This window comes from Falco biarmicus, chromosome 6 (assembly GCF_023638135.1).
Source record: "Falco biarmicus isolate bFalBia1 chromosome 6, bFalBia1.pri, whole genome shotgun sequence".
Classification (NCBI taxonomy): domain Eukaryota; kingdom Metazoa; phylum Chordata; class Aves; order Falconiformes; family Falconidae; genus Falco; species Falco biarmicus.
Genome location: NC_079293.1, coordinates 38,727,539 through 38,750,619, shown reverse-complemented (window position 1 = coordinate 38,750,619; position 23,081 = coordinate 38,727,539). Strand labels below are relative to the sequence as shown.

Below are 23,081 nucleotides of genomic sequence, written 5' to 3'. Positions count from 1 at the left end.
AAGCCTGCACCTCACCAGCGCAGATGTGGCTGAACTGATACAGGGTAAAAGCATCTGTCCTACTCCTGCATACCGGGGAAATTGAACCTGAGAAATAAATTTAGGTCTTCATTAACCTTCACAGATGGAACAGACTGCTCTCACATAGGTTGACAATTTTCTTGTACTTCTAAATGTAACTACTGACAAAGTGACCTAATTACATGATGAAGTTATTTCAGACACAGAACAACATTATTCTGGTGACAGAATGCTCAGAAATTAAATTCTCCATATAAACTTCAAAAAAATTGAACCGACAACTAAAAACTGACATTACAGAAAGGAAAATGAAGTAGCTGAGGTAACATTATGATAGCAGAGAAGGCAAGATTGCCTAGAAACATATAGAAAAGTATCAGGAGACTGCAAGCAATACTTCCCAAGCACAAATCAACAAGGGTAGCAATGTGACACAAGATTACACGCTGAGTCATAAAAATCCCACACAGTAATTTACCCAATAACTGTGACACAGACACTTTAGGTGACTGAGGACAAGGGTACCAGTTCATTTTTGGGCACCCTTTCATTTAGATCCTGCTAAACATGCATTCTGCCTAAACATACAACAATAAAATAATAATTGTCAATTACAGTGTTCCTAAAAGAAGATCAATTTTTCAGTCAACATTAGGTAAAGTGGCAGTGTGTCAAGAAAAAGGACACTGAAATAGAGCATTTATATTTGCTAACTGACCACTTTCCTTTTAGCATGTCTACTCAGACAAAAGAAACTAATCCAACCTTTAACAGCCACGTAAGCTTTTCAGCAACTGCAATATTATTTGCAGGAATGGCAGAGAAACAAAAAACACCCATTCAAGAGACTCTTGCAAAGCCCTTCTGGCTTTGGCAGGTTGAGGAAGCTGCTCCCTTGAGTGGAAGGGAGGACCAGGATGCTGGAGCGTTTCATTCTCAATTTACTTTGGAGGCTTGTGCACACAGGTTGGGTTTTCACTCAGTAAATCTGATCTCACCCACTCAGAACAGGAGCCAATGCAGCATCGACTGAAGTCGGTGACATAGTTCAGCTGCACAAATTCCTTTTTGAGTGATCTAATCTACAGTCAGGAAGCTAATGAAGTCTCCTCAAAGTTAACAGCCCCAATCCTCTATTATTCTAAAAGCTTTGCAACATCAAGTACCCTTAGTTTCAAAGGGAATTATTACCTTTCAAACAGAACACGTGACATTCAAATCAATAAAGACTACAGAAAGCACATACACAAAGTAAATAGGAAATCAAGAAATTCTAACCCATAAAACAAATATGCAGTATGATTTCTCCCCCTCAACCACTTAACACTTGTCTTTTTGATGAGATGATTTGATTATTGATTAAGATGATCTTAGCTTGAAGATGAGAAAGCAAAAATAGAGGTGCTAAATGCTATAGGTGTTAAGTATCCGAATCTGAAAAAAAAAATCCCACCCCAAAAAATACCACCAACCCCCCAAAACGGAGTGAATTTCTTCAGAGTTTTGAATTTTAAACACACAGAAGTGACAGGTTTTGTAGGGTTTTTTTAAATGTGTCACATGCTGCATTTTGATTACTTTTTCCAAATGAACACCACAGTAGCTGCTTATTTTTACAGACATGTATGTGAGATGACTGAGGTACAGCCCTGAATATCCAAGCTCAAGAAATGAAATTTATTATGGGTGATGACTGAATTTTTTTTTAGATTGCAGCCCAACCTGTATCTATCAACTGCCCAATTCCAGGAAATATTCCCCCTCATCACTGCAGTTGATATTAGCAAAGGCAAGAGCAGGGGACAGAAAGCCACAGGCTGGAGCTACAGTCTTGTCAGACTGTGAGAGTGAACAGAAAGCCAGGCGACATGGCACAGCTATCTACCACCCCCACATAACTCACATTTCATGTTTCTTTGGGGGGGGGGGGGGGGGGGGAAGAAAAAGCAGCTTGATGGGCAAGTTAAAACCATGCTGCACAAGGGATCAAATTATGTGTCACCTGCACTGCCCACTAGCAGAGCAGACATCCAGCTGCAATATAGCAGCTCTTTCCAAAGTAGACATTACAGGTCAAGCAAGTACTTCCCATGGCAATATCACCAAGAGTTACATGCCCAAACCAGAATTCCTACCTGCCAGCAGGACAGGAGCACACAAGGCTGGGACAGGGGTACCTGTGGGTGAGCCTGTCATGCCCCGCAGCCAGCCTCCCTCCTCCTCACAGCACAACAGCAGGACGACCCAGATAGAAGCAGTAAGCCCACACTAGCACAGGGAATACATTTGTGACTTTCCCCCCCCCCCCCAATAAATAAGCCAGACTGGTAGCACATACCTTCCTCCCTCTAGGTACCCTTCTTCCCCCACCTGAGAAGGGGGAAGGAAATGGGGCTGCTCAAAGCCACTCTCCCACCTTCACAGGTCAAGATAGAGCAGCTCCAGAAGCCCACATCCATAGCTCACTTCCAAATCCAGTGTACAGGCAATGTTGCTGCCCTAGAGTACTGCTTCCCACACAGAAGCAGCACAAGCTACAGACAAGACCACAGCCAAAGAAGCAAAAAAGCTTCCACGTTCCCAGCCCATACTAATTTATAGCTCCTCATCAGCTTAGCAAGGGACACCTGGGCACAAGCCACCTGCTCCTAGGTCTTAGAGGGAAAGTAAGGTACTCATGGTGGTAGTGCTGGGAACACTTTCTGGACTGGACTTTTCCAGGAACAAAGTTTCCTGGGTAGGCTGGAGCAGTTGCTTCCCTGCTGCATCAGCAGCTCTCAGCCTCCCGTGGTCCTGTTTGCTGCGGGTCAGACACTCATCCTCCCCTCACGCAAGGGCAGAGTGTTTGTGAGGGAAGAAACATGGAGCGCAAGCACCCGCATAGCCTCAAATCTGGCCCATGGGGGTGTCAGGCAGGTGGGCACTAGCTCACTGCCACTTTGATTCAGATGAGTGTTAAATTATAGTAATAGTAAGTTATAGTGGTGTTTTGTTGCTAACAATAATTACTGAGAGAAAGAAGGTATAATAGAATAAATCCCAACCAGTAAAACAATCTGGTGTTCCAAGTTACTGATTTCCTGGGTTTTCTTTTATCATCCATTTGTTATCTTGCTATCTGTAAAGTTTGAAAAGCTCTGAAACACATGTAGGTTAATACATTTGTTCCAATATTCACCTGTTTTTCTTGACTGTAAATAAAATTAAGGCTGCAGTAGAATTTTATATTTGGCTTATGTTTGATGTTCCCTTATAAATTATGATTTCCATGTTCTGCCACAAGAACCATTATACGTCACTAGCTTGCTTTTGTACTTCTCAAAAAAAAAATCTAAATAAATTCAAAGCACAATTTGTGAAGGCAAAGCATGACAAGCAAAAGCCTGCCAAAGTTGCTGTATGAGTATTGATAGATAAAAGCTTACTTGTATTAGAAAAGAAACACAGTTGTTCTGCAAGAATAGCAGAATTCATTATCATAAATTACTTTTAAGGCCACTTCCAAGAAAATTTCAAGGCCTTACACACAGGTGACCAAATGAGCCTGACCATCAGCTAGCTGGCCAAAGGCTTAACAAAAAGAGACAAAACTAGACCAGAGCTGCAGCACTTCCCTAGCAGCACTCAGAGGAACCAGGGCGATAGCAACCAGGAGCAAACCAAAGGTCTTAGTTTTGTGCCAATGAGGCACAATTTTCCTTGCAAAGAGCAGAATTCTGCAAGAGCAGTCATGCTTCTAGATTTCAAAACAAAGCTCCCTTGGCCTCATTAGAGCCATTCCAACAGACACATAGGGTATGTTGCAGGCTCTGAGCTGCTGTTACCCACTAGACCTGTAATTTGCTTTTCAAGCTTTAGCAAGCTTGTATAAAACCAAGGTCATAGCAGAAAGAATAAAAACAAAAGGTTCAAGTTTAGCTGGATTGCACAGGCTCTCAGTCAATTCAAATCTGGAACAGTGTGGTAAAAGTCCCTCACAGCATTTCCATCTATCCTCAATAAGCAGTAATACAAAATGCAAGGGATAATTCCTCCCTCATTCCCCAGCTTCATTTAATGTATCCACACGTGTTCATTTTCTCAAAGGCCTAGTATTTCCCCACTCTAGCTTCATTGTGTCTATCTGGGTCTTCAGGGTTTAATTAACTCTTACACAGAATGATTGCCTTCAGCTGATTTTTCAAGGCTAAAGTTGGGAATTAACCTAAATTTTCAGCTGTCCAGCTAACCTGGACCATCCATACAAATGCCACTGGTAAGGACTTTAGGGTCTTTATAATGCTGACAGAAGTGCTGTGCACCTTATTACAGGAACACCACGTTCAATCAGCTCTTCTCCGCAGGGTTGCAGCAGGCTGTACTGATCCCTTCCGCACGCAGCCTTTGACTGGAGTGAGCTCCTGCTCTCCAACTCTACAGGCTGTGCACATTGAACTGGCATCTTAAGGGACACTGCATGAACCCGGTCTCACCTTCGTGCTTCCCAGGTGGCTGCAAGGGCTGTCTGATGCCTCCTGTAGCAAGTGCACAATCCCCAGGCCATGGAGCCTGTCTGTGAAGTTTTTCAGTAAGATGCATTGAGTCTCTTTCCATCCTTTCAACTAGAAAGCAGTTTAAAGTTTGCTGGAGGCAATTACCAAGTTCAGTGAAGGGGAACTGGATTCTAAATTACTTGCATTGCGGAATGACAACCCTTATAAAAACAAAACACGGGAAGACAGAAAAAATAACGTCCATCTCTAACAAAATAATTATGAAATAATGAGTCTCCTGATTAGTTGATATGTACAGTGATGACTGTATCTATAGTACTTACTCCCAGCACTTTCTTACCCCATACCTCATTCTTTTATATGAAAATGTCTTCTAGGAAGCAAAGGAAAAGGAGTGCATTGCATAATTTGCCTTTCCTTTCCAGCACTGCAGATCTACTGCCACTGCTTTGCCCTGAAGGCACTTTAGCTTACACTTCCTGCTCTCTCCACACCGGTGGATGTCCTTAATTGTTATTCTCTGGGTACAGAAACACTTCAGTCTTGCTGAAAAACCTGCCTAACCTTTCATAAAACATATGAAAATTCACTAAGATGTAGAAAAAGGACAAATCATGACTGTATTTAGCATCTCAGGTGTTCAGCAGATGGATAAGAGTCCCGAAACCCAGTCACATCAGCAAAAACTGTTGATCTTGTGCAAAGGGAAACAGCAACACAAACAGCCGATGCAATCCAAACCAGGCTGTTCTGCCAGGCGAGGGTCTCTCGTGAGTGGTAGGAAGCGTGGAGCCTCTTGGGCAAAAAAGGAAGCTAAAGGAAGGATCCCTACATCCCGAGTGAGTGTTTAGCCTCTTAACAAAGTGCCACCTTATAGGGGATTTCTTAGTATTTGTGTTGCTTTTTTAATTTTTTTTTTATAATTTTCTTATATCCATCTTTATAAGGGCATATTTAATTTTTGAAATCATTGGGATCTCATGCTTTCACTTGGCTTTAACTGAAGTATTTTTCCACCTCTCTGCATCAGAGGTATTGCTCTGTCTCACACATCCTCACATTTCCTACAAAGTTGCCCCAATTTAAGCCTTTGTTTAACTTTTCTAAGTAATTTTCAGGCAGCAGTATCACACAGTATTCCTTTATGGTAAAAGTAGGATAAGATCCTACCTATCTTGATGTTGAAAATGAGCTTTAAGACCAAGTAGGATCATAGGAGCAGAGGATATTGCAACCAGAAGGCTGCAAAATGAGGTTAACTGCACAGAAGGTAAGCAGGAATTTCTGTCAAGTAGAGAAGGACTCTTGAATCCACTGTTCAATGCCAATCAAATGAAATGGCTATGTAAGACATCTTTGTCCCAGCTTAAATCAATGTTCTTAGGATTTGGGCTGGTTTTACACATGCACAACTTTTCCTAGACCTTCTTAGTAGCATTAATATACAACAAAGGAAAAGGATACTTGGAGATCCTCAAAAGATTTTAAATGTAATGACTTGCCTGTAGACTCTACAAACAGGACTTGAAACTGAGGGTCAGAAGTTCCTTCAGCAGGAATGATTTAGCATTTTCAGTGTCAGCCAGAAATAAAGCAAGGAAAATGCAGATAGTTTTAATGACATGCCTGACTTCATGCAGACCCTAACATCACTGCAATTAGAAAACTGTAATTTTTTTCTATGTAAACAAATCTATGTCTTCATCAATTCCCCCAAATGCTGCAATACATTAGCATAAATATATCGTACTATTACAGAAAAAAATCAGATTTGCTTAAAAGTCTTTCTACATTCTAGAATTTTTTTAAAACAGGAACAGAGATTCATGTACGTGCTGGAGGGACTGTTCTGATGTATGAATCATTACCTCTAGAAATCCATTTAGGTACAGGTTCGTATCATCTTGAAGACCTTTTTTTATAATTAAATTTTGGCCTGAAAAAGAAGTGCTACTAACGCTATGAGAAACTCTTCTACTTCCTTCCTGTTGTACCTGATACTCTGTGCCAGCCGTTGAAAGAGTAGGAAGCCCTGTGGCCTTGCTGAGGTGCTTCAAGACTTATACTTTTTCCAAGATAATCATTAGCCCTTATGGGTAACCTCCTGCGTACGATGTCCTCATGAAGAATACTAGTGTCCTCAGGGGTCGCTTGTACAGCCCAGACTGTCTGAGCTAGGTTTATTCCTCACATTTAAGAGTGGAGAAAGATAAGTGAAAGCCCTCTAGCAAAGCTCTCAGTGTTGTAGTGAACAAAGAATTGTAGCTTTGCAGCTGAACAGAACTGGCCAAATAAATAACCTTCAAAGGTTTTAGTAGTTCAGGCACTTCTGTAAAACCAAATCTGGAATTACATTGACAAATACTTCATGCTAGCAACTGGTATCTGCTACATATATCATTACTATCCCATAAACTTATAGAAGGCAATATCAGAGGGATCAGAATTACTCCGTAGATGGCATAAGCCCAAATATAAAATTACCAGACACATTTTGTTCTGCTGTAATTGCATAGATACAACAGAGAGTGAAATCCAGCCCTTTTGCTTTTCCACGTAAGGGTACAACCAGTTTTTCAGAAACTGATTTTGTCTTCTTTCCCCAGACCTCCTTAAAAAGTATTCCACTTAGTGTTTTTGTGGTTGGTTTTTTTACTTTGATTGGGGGTGGTTGTTTGAGATATAGGTGAATGGAAACTGGGCAAATAATGAGAATCAAAAGGAGCTCAATAGCCACAGCCACTAGAAGTCTGGAACTTTTTTTGTGCTGGATATTCCTGTCTTTCTGTCTCTTCTCCTCCCATTTCTTCCTTTATGGTTGCAACACAGGTAATTATATGCAAATGTAACTTTGCAATGGTTTCCATGACAATTCTGCGATGCTTCATCTTTGGATACATGTTCTTAGGCACCTTGCTCAACAAAGTTGATACACATATGGTTATTAAGTATATCTAATATATCTTGATTTTAACACCAAAATGATGGCTGAGCGTGTATTGTCTAATGTGGAAAAATGTCTATTTGCTGTAGCTACTTTAATAGTTTGGGTTTTTTGCATCATTTCAGCTTTTAAATTGTTCATAAAAAATAGTTTTATCTTAGAATTTGCCGTTTTCCAAAACCCTACGTTCCTACCTCACATTTAAAACATAGTGGTTTAAATACTTTCTTTTACTGCTTCTATAAAAAACCTCTAAACATGCTTCCACTGCTTAATTGGCTAAAATAACTGCTGGCTTGAATGTTCTAGAACCAGTTATACCCGTATCATTTCTATAGGTCACCAATAATAAGCTCTGTATGTATCTCTGAGTCTTCATTCAGCTCAGTTAATTGGTGCTTGGAAAACATTATTTTCTCATGTCAGAATATTCTGACTTGAGTAATTACTGGTACAATTTCCACCCTAATATCATCAACCTCATTATAAGCAATAATAAAGCCTCACAATAGCCTGCTGAAAGAAAAAATTATCATCCTTGTTGAGTAGCATATAAGAAGAAGGCCTATGAGACATAGTATTATTTTCAAACAGTGTCTTAATCATCTGTCTGTTATCACTGGAGAGGCAAAGGCTTACCTGAATAATTATGATATCTCAGTATCACTAAAACCAGACAAATGTTGCTTATGACATCCTAAATCACTGGCAAAACATTTGTACAATTTTGCTGCAATTTGCCTTGAAACATTACCGTGACATGGTTGACTAGAAGATTCTTACCTAAAGCAATTTAAACCATTTCTGTGCCTGTATTATCTTGCAATACAACATGGCCAAGTAGCTAAAAGTCACATACCAGAAAAAAACCCCAAGGCAAACAGCTGCCCTGACTTAGACGTATATCTAATTACCAGACCTCTCAGACAGCACCCTCCAAATGGTTTTAACAGAGACAATTTTCCTCCTTGGGCTCCTGCTCTGCTTGGTTCCAGCCAGAGAAATCTGTTCCTGATCAAAACATACAAACTCCACCACAGATCACCAGCCGAGTCAAGTAGTTCCATTAGGTTTGGCCCAGCCTACTCATCGCACTCGTGCTTATTTCAAAAAATAAGCAAATAGCTATTAAAAAAGTTCTTCAGTTTGTTTACTCCTTTCTCTCTGAATCTGATTGACTGGATTAATCCCTGTGAAACTGCTACCTGTTTCCAAACCTCTAACACTCAAAAGACCTAGAATCAGAAGTAAAATATCCACCAGGAAGACCAGCACTTCCTGACCTGTCCATCCTAGCCGCAAAGCGCTCTCCTGCCTCACAGCAGCAATCAAGGTGATGAATTTATTTCAAAGAAAACCTTGAACCTCTTGCAAAGCTGTAGGGAAAACAGCCCATGTGCATCAGGCTTTGCAACCTCTAGGTATGGTCTCAGTTTTTGGGACACCCTGATAGAAGAGCATATGCTGCTTGATAAGAAGAAAAGCTTTTTAATCCTGAGTAACCCAAATCAAGCAGAACAGGAATTTGCAAAAATGCCTCCCACAGGGAAGCACCCTTCGTGAAGTTTAGGAACGTTTCCCGAGGGGTCAGTGTTCTTAGTTGGGTACTGCACAGAACCCTGCTCTTCAGGACGACTGACAGCGCAGCTTCCCACCAGCTCCAGTTTACAAGGTTTTCAAGGACAGTGAAAATTCATCTCCACATGGGCAATGCACATCGTTGGGGAAAATGAAACACCTCTAAGAAGTGTTTCAAAATGCATGTTGACTCGCCTTAATGTCATAAATTATTACATTTTGAGCTCAGATATGTGGCACTTGTATTTTCAGACTCTCTTTCTCCTGCAGTCATTCTATTTGTAAACCAGCACCTGTAGGAACAAAACATAATTATTTATAACTCGGCTCTGTCACATAAACCAACCGTCTGCCAGATCCCTTACAATACTATGCAACAAAACAGAGTAACTAATGCTGCAAATCTAATTTTACCTAAAACGTGAAGCACTAAATGAGGTTCTGCTCATGGCTGGTTTTACTTCTCTGCATAAAATGCAGCAAGTCGCTTGGTCCTTTGGTTTCTCCCCCTCTTCTATAGAAACCAGAATAAGAAGGCTAATGTAAACAGGGCAGAAATTCAGATTAGAAGTACAAGTAATCCCAGAATTTCAGAATTGAACTGTCTGAAATGCTAAAGCTTTGATCTGGCTACAGGATGAAGCACATCTCTGCAGTGTGATACTTTCAGAACTGCAAGTATCTTGGCTGCAATAGGAACGATTTCTGGTGGTTGCTGAAGTCTGGGAAAGGCTCACTGGGAAATAAAATTCTGACTTGCTGAAAATGGTTGACTTGGGAAGTTGTTCTTCCAGGACAGAAATGGATATGTAGCCAATGACCACAGTGTGAGTAACTGAGATTCAGAAATGTTCTGGATGAGTCCTGGTATAAATCCAGCCTGGACACAGTTGGCATGCCAGCTAGTTTGACGATCCCCTCTTCTAACCATAGCCCACTTTTCACCTGAAAAACTGGGAAGGGTTTCTCAAAACTGTTTCCAAAAAAATGATAACTGGAACTGCTTATTTTCTCACAGAAATGACACCAATGGTAGAATTTTCTCTATTTCATAAACTACCCTGAGATGCTTCTGAGAGCAGGTCACATGGTAGTTTATTCCAGCAAATAGATAAAAGTCCAGAATAAAATCTGGTAATAAACTGTCTGGCATAGTCAGGCTGCACTGAGGCATGTTCACTGTCTCAGAGTCTTTATATCTTATTATCTATGTGGAATAAAGAAAATTACGACAAAACTGCTCCCTTCTTCCCATGGAAATGTAACTCCTTCTCTAAGGCAAAACTACTTAATTAATATGTTTTTCTCTTCAACCCTTCTGCTCTGTTATTTGAATACAAATTCCAGTTGTCTTGGAATACCAACATCTCTCAGTGAAAATGTGCCAAGTTGACTGTGACATATCAGGGAATGCTCATGTAAATGGTATCTTCACAAAAAGTGAGTACAAAACACAACCTCTTTGTCTAAATATGAATGATGCCAAATAACCTTGAAAAGAAACATGCTGTTACTGAAAATGGGGAGATAAGCCAGGAGCTTTACTGTAAGTCATTCATGATGCAAACGTTATTGATTAGCAGAGTCTGACTGTGATTTGTTCAACCAATAATAAAACTTTATCTTAAAGCAATAGGAGTCCCTGGTGCTGTAGCTGGGGGCAATAGCATTGGCCTTCTGTGCTGTAAAGAAATCCAAGGGAAAAAATGTCCAGCAAGTTTCACAAAAGCAGCCTCAGCTTGGTTTTCTTTCTCTAAATCTCGTGATGATGCTACTTAATATTTCACTCTGAAATCTTGGCTAAATGGAAACAATTTTATTCCAATTCCTCTGCTACAATGTATTAGTAATACCCCATTATTGGTAATTCTCTTATTACAGCTTAGGTGATCTCGTAAAAAAGATAAATACAGTGCATGGGTGGAATTGAAATCACTAAAAATTACAATAATGAAAAAACTGAATGTGTATGTATTTAACTATGGGTACCTTGTAATTACTTATGTCACTGAGCTCTAAATTACTGGAAAAATCCCAACATTTTCCAAGTGAAGCAAATATGACAAACTCAGCATATTAAATACTACTTTCCTTGCTGCTGCTTTTTTTTTCTTTTATTTCTTTTTTTTTTTTTTCTTTCTGGCCAGTGTACTGGAAGTCACTGGCTGCTGAATCAGTTCCTATTGCATTATCTAAAGTAAAGCTTCCTCTCATTCTAGTCATCACAAAGACCAAAACGCAAAATAGATTGCTAAGAAATTGTCAGTAGAAAATACATTTGTCACACTCACTATGTAACGTCACAACAACCCATGATGACATAATGCAGTCAGAATACTGTAAAACATTAGGATTGGAAAAAGATCTCAATAGAAGTTCTTTATAAAGAAGACAGTGCTTTTACAGAATAGCAAAGAAGCAGCTCTTTCTTTCAAAATAGCTAGCAAAATATTCTTTTGAGAAACTGTGATAAATACCTGCAATTCATGTTCATGTAAATCCTCCCTGATTGATTATAATGAGTCTCCATTTGTCTTGTAAACTGAATACTTAATCACTGTGTTCAAAATGACATCAGGTTATTACAGTGTTCAGTATGTCTAAAATGAAAAGTTATTAACTAGCTGATTTGCAAGCCTGAAGCAACTTCAGAATCTGTATTAAATACTACATTATTTATATTTTGGGATTTTATGGAATTGGCTCCATCTGGCTCTCTGTGGCTTATAAAACAAGCTGCCAGTAATTAAAATTTCTACCACTGACCACTGCAGGCTTCCAGCAGAATTCAGCTGGAGAAGGTGAAATGCACAGAAATGCTGCTTATCAAATTTCAACAGATGGACGTGAAAAAGCCTGTGTACTTCTTGTGAGATTTGGGGGAATTTAGGCATGCAAAGCATAAAATCTGATCTTAGGAAACTCTGGTTCACCTAGTCCTGCAAGGTCCTCACTCTCACCATTTTATGTTGATATTCCCCAGGCACTCGGAGATGTGCTGCTGAGGATGGCCCATCTGGGTGAGGAGGAGTTCAGCACCCAATGCACTCCTGCCTGGCCAGGTTATTCCTTCTCCTACCAGTCCCTGGGGCGGCTGCCTAAGAGCCCACGTCACTCACACCAACAGGATAAAGCTTGTTGCAAAAGACACCAGCCATTATGCCCAACACAGAGCTGAAAGGGCTGGTGCTCTTTGTTTGTAGGACTCTCCAGGACTTCCCCACTGAGCACCCAAACCACCAGACTGGGGGCTGTTTTGCACAGGGCCTCCTCCAGGTCTCCCCCTGTGAAGAAAACTGGCTGCAATTGCCTCAAGCAGGAAGAAGCCCGGGATTCTCACGTCTACTATAAAATCTGTTTGTGCGTTTTCTCCAGGGGCTGTTTGTATTAGCAGAAACCTCTCCTGGGTGACAGGAGGACCATGACTGTGCCACATGACTCAACAGTGCATATTTACACTAACCAGCACTATCTGGGGCTCCTGCCAGGAATGCCATACCTGGTTTATCCCAAAAGGCTTAGGGAGAGCTGCCCCAGAAGAGCAGGACAATGCTCCCTTGCCACCCTGGGAAGGAGCTGGATTTAAGACTTAGTCCAACTATTGCATTAGTCAACCCTCTGCAGCGCCACATAGTTCCCACCATGCAAGCACAAAGGAGCACAGCTACTTAAACTGGGTTTTGATTCCATTGTAGGGACCAGATATTCTAATTGCTTCCAAAAGCCATGATATTTCTAAGCATTTAGACTTTAATTACTAATTAAATTAAATTAAAAAAGCCCAGGGTGAGGGATGATGAAATGCCCTCTGCAGACAACAACTGCATGTAAGTATTACTTGATTTGTGTAGGATTTGAAACCGTCACCAGATTTCAGGTTGAATTTCACTCACAGTGGGGTAGTGGCAGAGCTAAGTAAGAAATACTCTCATTTCCCTGTTCTTCCATCTGCCCAGAGAGACCAGGCCATCCATGCCGTGTTTCTGTTTAAATAATTATGGAGGCCCCAGACTGTTAACTCATTTAATGAATATCCATTTTTTGCCACCGATTTTAATTTATTGAGACATTGTTCTTGGTCTGGTGTGAGTGTGACAGCAAGCCTGTTAATCAGTCAGACATGCCAAAAACCAGGATAACAGAAAGGATCAGAAGCTATCCATTAATGTGCTTACCTTCCTCCAGGACTCTGGTGATACTTGCAGTCAGAATCTCTCAAAACAATAAGAGGGGAGGGAAAGGGGGGGGGTGGGTGGGTAAGAAAGATATTTATTTTGGGTGTATTTTGTCCATGAGACCTAAGAGATTTCCCTCTGCTACAATATCTGTGCCTCCATAAATGGTTTGGTTACTCTGCGAGATTGAAGAGCACGGTATGTTCATGCCTCAAGTCACTGAGGATAATTAAGGGAATTGCAAACGACATGAGGTGCTGGAAATGAAAGGGTAGTTTGTGTCCCAGAGCTATTTTGTTACAGTGATCACCCTGCAGTAGGCTTCAGAAATGACAACTGCTCACTGAATCCCACAGACACTGAGAGATGAAACCTCTTAAGATATCCAAGGGAGGGAGGATAAAGAAGGTAGGGCCAGCCCCAAACATCTGAGAGCCTGGGAGACAAGAAAGTGGTTCCTACTTCTCACATCTGTCAGCCAGCCTCCTCGCTAATAAATCCTTGACAAATGCATGCCTCAGGCATTTGGCAAATACCTGCAAAACAAGGTTTACGAGTAGGGACATTCCCTGCACAATATTTTTTTGAACACACACCTGCAACATCTGGCACCGGGAACCGATAGCACAAGTCACCTGGACACGTGTGGCCTTCACAATCGTAACAATATGAAATCTTGGTAAGGGAGATGGATCTATGGAAGATTGATGAGCTAAAATGACAGCACTTGGGTGACATGACAGCTCTTCCAGCCTCTGCTGCAACTATGCACAGCTACTCCTCCCTCAGCTGAGCACTCTGGAAAGAGAGACGCCTCTCTCCAAAGCTGCCAGCACTTAAGTTTTACTCAACAATACTAAGCAGAAGTAAGTGATCTAATGGCGGGTACCTGCTGGGATGCATCACACTTATTTATAGGGACTGTAATTATTACAGGGTAACTGCTGTGCTTTTAGTTCTTGCTAATTTTGTTTGGCTCATCTTCTCTGATTTACATGCAGAGCACGGGTTTCTTAACACAAAGAATTGTGTGAGTTACAGAAAAATCTGAAGTGAACAGCCTCTTTTCTGTAAGTGAGGCTGTATTCAGAAAAGCGCTTCCTACAGACAGCATCGTGGTGTTCTTCAGCTTGCTTAGGTATTTTCTATCACCTGCTCAAAAATTTTCTTATCAAACATGGTCACTTTTCCTTCTTTTTTATAAAAGGTTTCTGAAATGAAAGTCCTTCATACTGAGCACTGTGGTTTTCATGCTGAACACAGATAGGATTCATACCACCAGTTTGCAGGCATGGTTGGGCTTGGTTGCTTGGCTGCTAGGTTCATCTAATCCTTGCCCAATCTGATGTTCTGGGGTAAGGAATAATGAACAACACAAACATAAAATAATCTGCCCATCTCCCACATCAGGTCTCACTTAGCTTGTGTACTAAAGCTCTTATTTGCCAAAACACAAGAAATGAAATCCCTTCTAGGGCAACTTTATGGAGCCGGGAGTACTTACACGCAGAAAGGGAAGGCACACAGTGGGCCTTGTGAAGGAAGCTGTCTGAGCAGCAAAACAGTATGAATTTAGAATAAATACAACATCCCTCATCATCGATTGCTCCATTCCCAGGAAAGTGACTTGCAAAGTCCTGACATTTTCCCTTTGTATCATCCATATCGTCATCAGGCAGCAATAATACTGTTAGTAGCACCCTTAACCTTCTATGGTTTTGGCTTAATGGTGCTCAGAGCCAGACCCAAAAAACGCACAACTGCCTGAAGCACAACCACACCAGAAATGAGGTGACTAAATTCAAGAACCCACCCCTATGAAAATCCCCCTTCCCACTGCAAAAGCCAGCAGCTGCCGCTTTGCTGCTCTAGACACCTAGGCTGTCCACTTCGGTGGGACTTGACTCACAGTGTATTGATGTTGCTGCGTGGGTACTGCGGTCCTGCTGCCGCTTTTTTCCTTCTGATGGGCAGCAGCGCAGCTCCGTGCTCGCCAGCTACTGAGAGTGGAGTGGGGACAGGACACAGGCCTGTGCCACCTCCATTTCAGTCTGCAAAAGTATTTTCACCCATCAACTGGGCAACAGCAACTGGTTGCTGCCCCCACTAAGAACCAGGGAGATGGGGAGAAGACCCTTCTGCTTCTCCCATCTCCTGTTCCTGCTGGCAGTGGCAGAGCAGCCGGCTGCTGGTAGGGAGAGACAGACATGGCTTTCAGTACAACATACACATGCATGGGTAGCTACCTAGAGAAACTGATTAGAAATTGTTTTTTCCAATCTTGTGTTTCCCTCCACATCGTAAACTTGGCTGAAGCTGGGCTCCTGTGCAGCCAAGAAGGGCTCAGGGCAGGCCAGGAAGACAGTGAGAGAATGAGAGAAGAGAACCTTCCCATGGTATTAGAGGAGAAACTGTCCTTGGAAAGGGGACAGACAGCCCCTGCTCTAACCTATGGGCCATGGGATACTTATGCATTTTGCAGGAGGGCACTCGGACAAACAGTATAAACAAGCTAATTCCCTTTGTGGAGTTGATTAGTGTTACAGAGCACTGAGACTGCACAAACAACACCCCTGCAGGGATTTACCTAATTTATTCAATGATGCAGAAAAGAATATAGCCCACATCTTCCCCAGGCTATACTGAATCTTCAAGGCTGACAGATTTTATTTTGCTTAAGAAAGTGAGTGACACTTTTAAGAACTGAAGTGATTTTTAAGGCTCCCAATATACCTATGTTTAACTCCTGTATTTAAATTGTGTTAATACAACCCTTGAGATTATACATTCTGATGAAAGGCAACCGCCAAGGCTGGTAACTGGCTGTAAGCCATTGCTAGAGAGAACAAAGGACATGATCTTTGGTCTGAACCAGTGCCACCATTCATTCACCTCTCCTGGTTGCCCACATCCAGACATAGCCCTTAAAGCAAGCCTTAAATGTATCACTTAAAACTTTACAGTGTCTTGGCACTCCTCTGCATAAAAATCAGTCAGTAGCTTTTAAAAGGCATTTTTATCTTCCTAGAAGCTAGGGAGGTGGGATTGTCAAAAACCAAGCAATGGCAGTCATACACAGTGTTTTATTACTACTACTAATAAATTAATCATAGCAAATTACAAAATCTAATGTTTAATAACATTGGTACAATTAAAAGAACGTGTGTGGTTTTGTTAATGCAGTACCTCAGGTATGTCCTTTAAACAGAACTTCAGAGTCTGTGAGGTTATTTTTAGCCAACCTTGACTTAACATCAGACCTGTTTTACTCAGTTGCAGGTTGTTGTTTAGCATGCTGCTGCGTTTGCCATCTCCCTCCCTTCCTCTCCCTTTCTCATTTCAGATTATACTACTTTCTCCTCAAAGTTTTAAAACTTAGCAGGTCCCTCGCATTTCTTGCATTTGAAAATGAAGTTCAAAACCACATGGAAGCTATATGATCTACTTACTGCAGAGGCTGGTCATTTCTAACTCTTGTCTGTATCCACTGACTATTTGGCAAGAATCAGGTTTACTTTGAGCCTCACATTGTGGATGTTGTTAAGTGTCTGTTGTCACTTCCGCGCAAAGTACCTATTTGCAGTTGTTGGCTTTCCTTAAATTAATGCATTACATTTGAACTGCAGAGAACTCATAATGTATATTTTGTCTCCCTAAGCATTATGTGGTTCATAAAAAAAATATATAATTTATACTGCAATTAAAAATAAAAAATTAGGCAATTGATTTGAGCTTCCATTAAGCATGTGTCTGTGCAAGAACCAATGCCACCATTGCTTCCAAGTTTCAGCTTTTCTTCTAACGTGAAGAGGACCAAGGAATTAAAATTGCAGAAAAATAGGCAAACCCAACAATCACTCACTTGGCAGCAGCAGAGCATGTTGCTGAGGATTTCGTGGGATTTTTTTATACTGTACCTGCTCATCCAAGGTGGCAATATTTATAGTGAGATTTTGAGAAGTCTATTGTTTTAATTAAGGACTGTGTTCATAACTGAACTGGTGACTGAAAAGCACTCAGCAAGATGTTTATGAGATGGTCGATGGTAGTTACCAGCCTAGGTTTCCAGTTCCCTCACTGCTAATTAGCTTAACAAGCAAGGATATGGCAATGCACCCCGAGAACCTTGAAAGGAAAAGAAGAACAAAGGACTTCCAAGGATAAAAAATCCAAACCATTAAAAAAATAGCACAGTTTTGAGGAAAAGGTGAGTCTTGCTTCTTTTTAAAAAAATCAACTTATGTGAATTGTAAACTAATGTCCATTTTAAGTTGTTTGCACTCTATTTAGTCCGCTCAAAACCTATGTACTTTCTAAGTACTATCTGAAAGAGATGAAGAGAAAGTTTAAAAAAAGTACAGGGTTACTCCCAAATTTTGTCCCCTTTGGAAACGTGCAACTTTGTGGCATGTTATTATTATGGGGTGGAGATGCACTATTGCTAACATTTGTACTTCTCACTGAAAATCCTGTGGTATTTGCTGTTTCACCTATAAAAAGCTGTTTCTTGGAACAAAGTGATTACGTGACAATCATTTTTAAATAAAAGTGCAGGCACTCACACTTCTGTGGTAATGCTAAATGTTCAAATACAATGAAAAATTAATAACAACATACTTCTAGGGCCTAACATTTTCCTACACTAGCAAGTTAAGTTCTAAGATCGGCTGTTCTTCAAGACTGTATCAAGCTACCGTAGCAAAATCAATCAAAGAATAGGTAAGGCTACAAATAGTCTTCCTGAGGACCTTGACGCAGAAATGCTATAACCTGATGAATGTTACTTCATCCACTATGTAGTTATGCATAAGCTGTCATCTTTGGTCCACCATGATCTCCTGAGTGATGAAAGGTTTAATGCCTCAGAGGACCTGGCCCCTGTTCAGCACTTCTGGAGAGGAAACTTACACAAGGCAGTGGGTATTATGTCTGGGAAAGGATCTTCTGACAGGTCTCCAAGTTCTTTTTGTTTACATTACTTTCTTCTCAAGAAATTGTCATCTAATCTCAGCAAGACAAGCATTCTTTCAAAACAAAGAACGACTTAAATTCCCCAACTCACTGGCAGAAACCAAGAAGTGGCAGATTTAACTAAGAAGTCACAGTTCTCTTTTGAACATTGATTCTAAACATGAGCAAACCAAAAAGTCCAGGCAAAGCTGTAAATCAGATTCTGATCCCATCAATATCCAAGCAACGATTCAATACTTTAGCCTGTGTAACTGATAATACAATGTGGACCATTCTCCTTTAATGGCGAAAGTAGTATGTTTTCCAGCAGAAATCTTCCCAGCATGCCTGCAATCTGGACAGGGCTTTGGAATATTGCTAAGTCAAGGCCACTTTCCAAGATACAATGTTTAAGGGTTTGGGTTTTGTTGCTCCTTAAAAACTTTTTCAAACTCTTACGGCTTCATTTGTGATCTTGGACCTGTGAAGGATAATAGGTTGGGAGAGAGTCACTGCAGACAGACAGTTCCTCAGTTCCAAGCTTCAAGTCAGCCTGCACTGGGTCAGATTCACCCTCCAGTGCCGTGCAGTTTCTCAGCTGCAGTTCTTTGGTGAAGCAGAATTCAATCTGACCAATTGTTTGTGCTTTTTCACCCTAGAAACATGAGGGATGAGATCAGCTTAATGGGGAGAAGAAAATAAATAAATTCTTCAGATATACTGCCTTATCTATAGAATACAGTAGTGCTTATTTGTGTATTTGCCACTTAAAAATGTGAAGGAGACGGGTACCAGAGGTATCTGCTCTGGATGGACAGAAACAAAACACATCCCAACATTATTCAGCAACATGGGGAATCTGCCAAACTAGTCTCATTATGAAATGCCGTGACACAGATTATCTTGCCATTTATCAAATCTGCACAGTACACAGAAGCTGTTCACCTTAATGATGAGTTATGGCTGAACTCTGAATATTGAAGGGTATGTGTGACCTGAAAGCCACCTTTCACCAAATCTCTTGTAGCAGGATGGGAATTGAGGCAAAGAAAATTCTCCAAAAAGGAGCAAAGAAACCTGGTTTTGTAATAGCTTTTACTGAAAAGAACACAGAAGCAAGCTGTCAAAAGTAGCAGAAATGTCATTTTCGGACTACAGGACAGATTAGGAAGAAAAATATTGGCCACGAATAAGACAGACGGGCACGGAAGCCTTTCATGTGGGACAGAAGATTATACAAAAATCCCCCAAAATGCTCAGGTGTGACAAAATGTATGGTAGGAAAAAACTGGTTTTGAAACCTTTGAGCCGAACCAAAATACACATACAAGACAAAAGTAACTGTGGTGGAGTATTTTTTTGTTGTTTGTGATTGGGTTTTTTTACTGTTGGGGTTTCTTTGGGTTTTGGTGGGGTATTTTTTGTTTAGGGTGTGGGTTTTTTTAAGAAATTTAAGAACACAGCAAATGTGTAATGTTTTAAATATCAAAGTATTTCCATAACACACTTCAGGCATTGACAAGGCTGGAGCTCTGAATTGGGTTATCTTCAAACAGCTGTGGTGTACTCTTTCCTCTCTATTACCCATTAGATTCAGCTGTTAAGCACAGGAGATTCAAGCTTTAAATTACTTCCACATAATCTGAGCAGTACCCCAACTGTACTAAAAGCAACGGCAGAACTCCAGTGAACAGAGCTAGAAACTGGAGTCTGTGTTAGCTCTGTATTTCTGCAACATCAAAAGGTGGGTGAGTGTGCAACACACATCCAACTCACATTCCTCTGTTGCTTACAGTAACTTAAAAATACATTTTGAAAATGCTGTAACCTAGAATTCTTTTTCACATGAAGAAACATCTGAGCATAAAAATCTCAGAGCACTACTAAAGTAAATGAGCTAACAACACAGAAGCTATTGAACTTCAACTCTATCTTGGCAATTTTTCATAAAATTGTCTGTGTATGGGCAATAACTCTGCCAAGTGTTTTGTAGTAAACCACTTTTATCAAGCTGAGATAATAAGGAAATACTCATAAGAGGGAAGCTATCTTTTGGGTTTGTTTTTTTGTTTTCCTGTTGGATAAAAGCAAAGAAACCTAGCTGAAAAAGGGAAGAAACAGCTATGCAGCCTACCCATTTAATTGCTCAAAATACTATTTTGTTCCTCCAAAGGCATTTTGATTTCGATACGGAGACTTGTATTTTATGCTACAGCATCTGTGTGTTTCTCTACTGGATTATGATTCACAGTATAATCATTGGCAAGGAAAAGTAGAAAGAAATGGAAATTCTAGACACTGTTGGCTCGAGAGGAAAGAATATAGTCATCCTGAACCACAGTGAAGCCCAAAATGCCTTTTTCTACCTCTTTAGGTACAGGCTTTTAAGAACAACCTCAGAGAAGAGCCTCCGGGCTGCTTTATTTCTGAAGGAGTCTGTCCATGGAGGCAGTTCATGCAGAACATGAGCGATGCCCTGCGAAGGAAAGACTGCTGCTGACAGGCAGTACCTTTGTCAGGGCTGACAGTCACTGGCTCCATTCAGCTCACTCTTGTTGGTTACAGTAATTTGCTATATGGCAATTAAGCCCTAGCAGGAGGATTGAAAAGTACTCAGTTACTGCAGTACCTCTAGCATGGTGGTTACAGCACATGCAGGAGACGCAGGTTCAAATTTTTAAAGACAAAGAGAACTTTAAAACCCAGTGCTCCTACTTTCTGAGTATGTATACCAACAGCAAAGTTACTAGGTGAAGAATGGACACTTCCTGACTAACAATTTTTCTGCATTAAGAAAAGGCTGTGGCAACAGTAATATAAGGTGAACTCAGTGATGCCAGTATGTAAGCAACGTTTTTATGAACTCAACTCCAAGAACTGAGCAATATCTAATCTGCAAAGAGATTACACAAGGAACACCGAGACCTAAGTTTCACCATGCTGAAGATTTTTCACTCTATTTTTGCTTTTGGTTTTTGATAAAAAGTAGTCTTTAAAAAAGTTGTTGGGTCTTTTGTTTGGCTGGAGGTTTTTTTGTTTGTTTTTTTGATTTTGCAGGGTTTGGGCTCTGTATATGTGTGTGTTTGGAGTTTTTACCTCTTCAGGAGGAAGACACTGGATCTTTGGTGTTACACCGTAAAACTTCGTAAGAGTTTCCTTTATGGCAGTCATCTGAAAAATTAAAAAGCTTAAAGAAATTAGTAAGTCACTAGCACACGTTCCAACAGCTCCCACACTCGTTAAGTTCACAAAAACTTTTAGATAAATCAGAATGTTAAAGAGCGATTTAAAAAAGATCAATTATTCTCTAGAAATTACATGACTCCTGATGAAAAAAAGTACCTGCACGTGATTTTATTTTATAAAAGATTGCCTCTTACCTGGTAATACGAACTGCTTGGCTTTATCCCAGCTTTCAGGAGACAACTGAAACAAAGACAAAACATTTTTCCACAGTTCCTGTATGCAAACATAACTTCATAGTCATTAGGTAAACAGATAATCTTCGTGAGAACTTGGCAATCATCACAACAATGGGGAGGAAGGGAAACTTGCCTTCCGTCCACTACCAAGCCTAGGAAAGGCTCCCCTTTTCTGAAAGGCTACTTCCCATCCAACTCAGTAGGGTCAGGAAGAACCCTCTCCCCTGCCTTAATCTGAGGAGCTGGGAGAGTCAAGTCTTCAGACATGGCTAGGGGAAAGGGCTGTATTATTGTTATTTACTGAACCTTCAGAATACTCCATTGAGTGGCAGTACATGCAATTTAATTGCCTCTTTTCCCCTGCCTCGAGCCACACCCCTATGCTCTGGCCACCAAGAAGGGATGGAAACAGACTTGTGAGGCTGCTCTAGGCACCCTCATGTCCTAACATGGGGTGGGCTTGCTGGGGTGGGAGGTGCACAGCACACTGGGAGAGGAACATGGTCTGTGGATCTGGATCAACATCAATGCCAGGGCAGAAACACTTCCTAATGAATAGATTTTTGAAGAGGAAAGGTTGTTCACATAAGCAAAACAAGGTAACTCACAAAACCCTCAGGCCTATATATGCCTTTAGATTCAGTTCTGAGGGAAGTCCACACTTCCAAGCTGACAAGAGTCAGGACCCAATAGATCCAAGCCTCTATGTCCCAGCTTCTTCCATAAGGAGTGGGAATGTTCAGCATCTCACATGGATGTAATCCATGAGTGCTAATAATGCTCAACCCTTCCAAGGTCAGGTTCTGCACAGGGAAGACTGAACCCAGTTGACTAAAGGTCTAGCTGTTCATCATAGCCATTTTCCACGGGGTATAAGGAGGCCAATAAAATAGGCAATGTTCTGTCATTCTTACAAAAGCCTGCATGATATCTTCTTTTCAATAATTCCCTTTCTGGAAACAGTCTTTTAATCACTACCACTACTTTTTCTCATTCAAGTAAAATGAAGTACAATGAGATTATCAGCAGTGTATATCAGAGAGTATCAGAAAATCAGAGAAAATATTACTCTTTTCAGTAAAGATTAATTATACGCATTTTTACAGCGGAGAATATGCTCTGAGCAATTAATTTCAATGTTTCAGTTGCTACTCTTTTTCAGTGCTACACATGCTGGTATCAAGTCACATAACTGGTCACTGTGCCATCTGTAAATGTTTTAGTCACACCATCACAGCTACTTAGGCAACTGACTTATCAGACATTATTATTTTAATACTACATACGACATGCTCTTAAGCACTGTGTCTAGAAAAATCTGATTAAGTTTTACAAGACACCTACAAGAATAGGAGGCGGGGTGGGAGAAAGACATATTTCCTCTGTGCATGTGCAAAGTGAATGAGTGTCTTAGGAGATTGCTTGGAAAAAAACACCGACAGAAGATGATTTTTAATTTTTTTTTAATTATTTTTAAGATATGTTTCTAGATACAAAA

General features: G+C 40.7%; 1 protein-coding gene across 4 annotated transcripts in view; it reads right to left on the bottom strand.

Moving 5' to 3' along the window:
• Nucleotides 1–16,274: 16,274 nt before the first annotated feature.
• Nucleotides 16,275–23,081, bottom strand: part of RNASET2 (ribonuclease T2) — a 28,985-nt gene continuing 22,178 nt past the window's right edge. For all 4 annotated transcript variants that reach the window (XM_056343324.1, XM_056343323.1, XM_056343325.1 and 1 more), the window contains exons 8-10: nucleotides 21,542–21,587; nucleotides 21,258–21,332; nucleotides 16,275–18,816 (exon numbers count right to left, since the gene is read on the bottom strand). In XM_056343324.1, coding sequence (XP_056199299.1) covers nucleotides 18,625–18,816; nucleotides 21,258–21,332; nucleotides 21,542–21,587 — 313 coding nt within the window. In that variant the 3' untranslated portion in view covers nucleotides 16,275–18,624. The remainder of the gene's footprint in view (nucleotides 18,817–21,257; nucleotides 21,333–21,541; nucleotides 21,588–23,081) is intronic.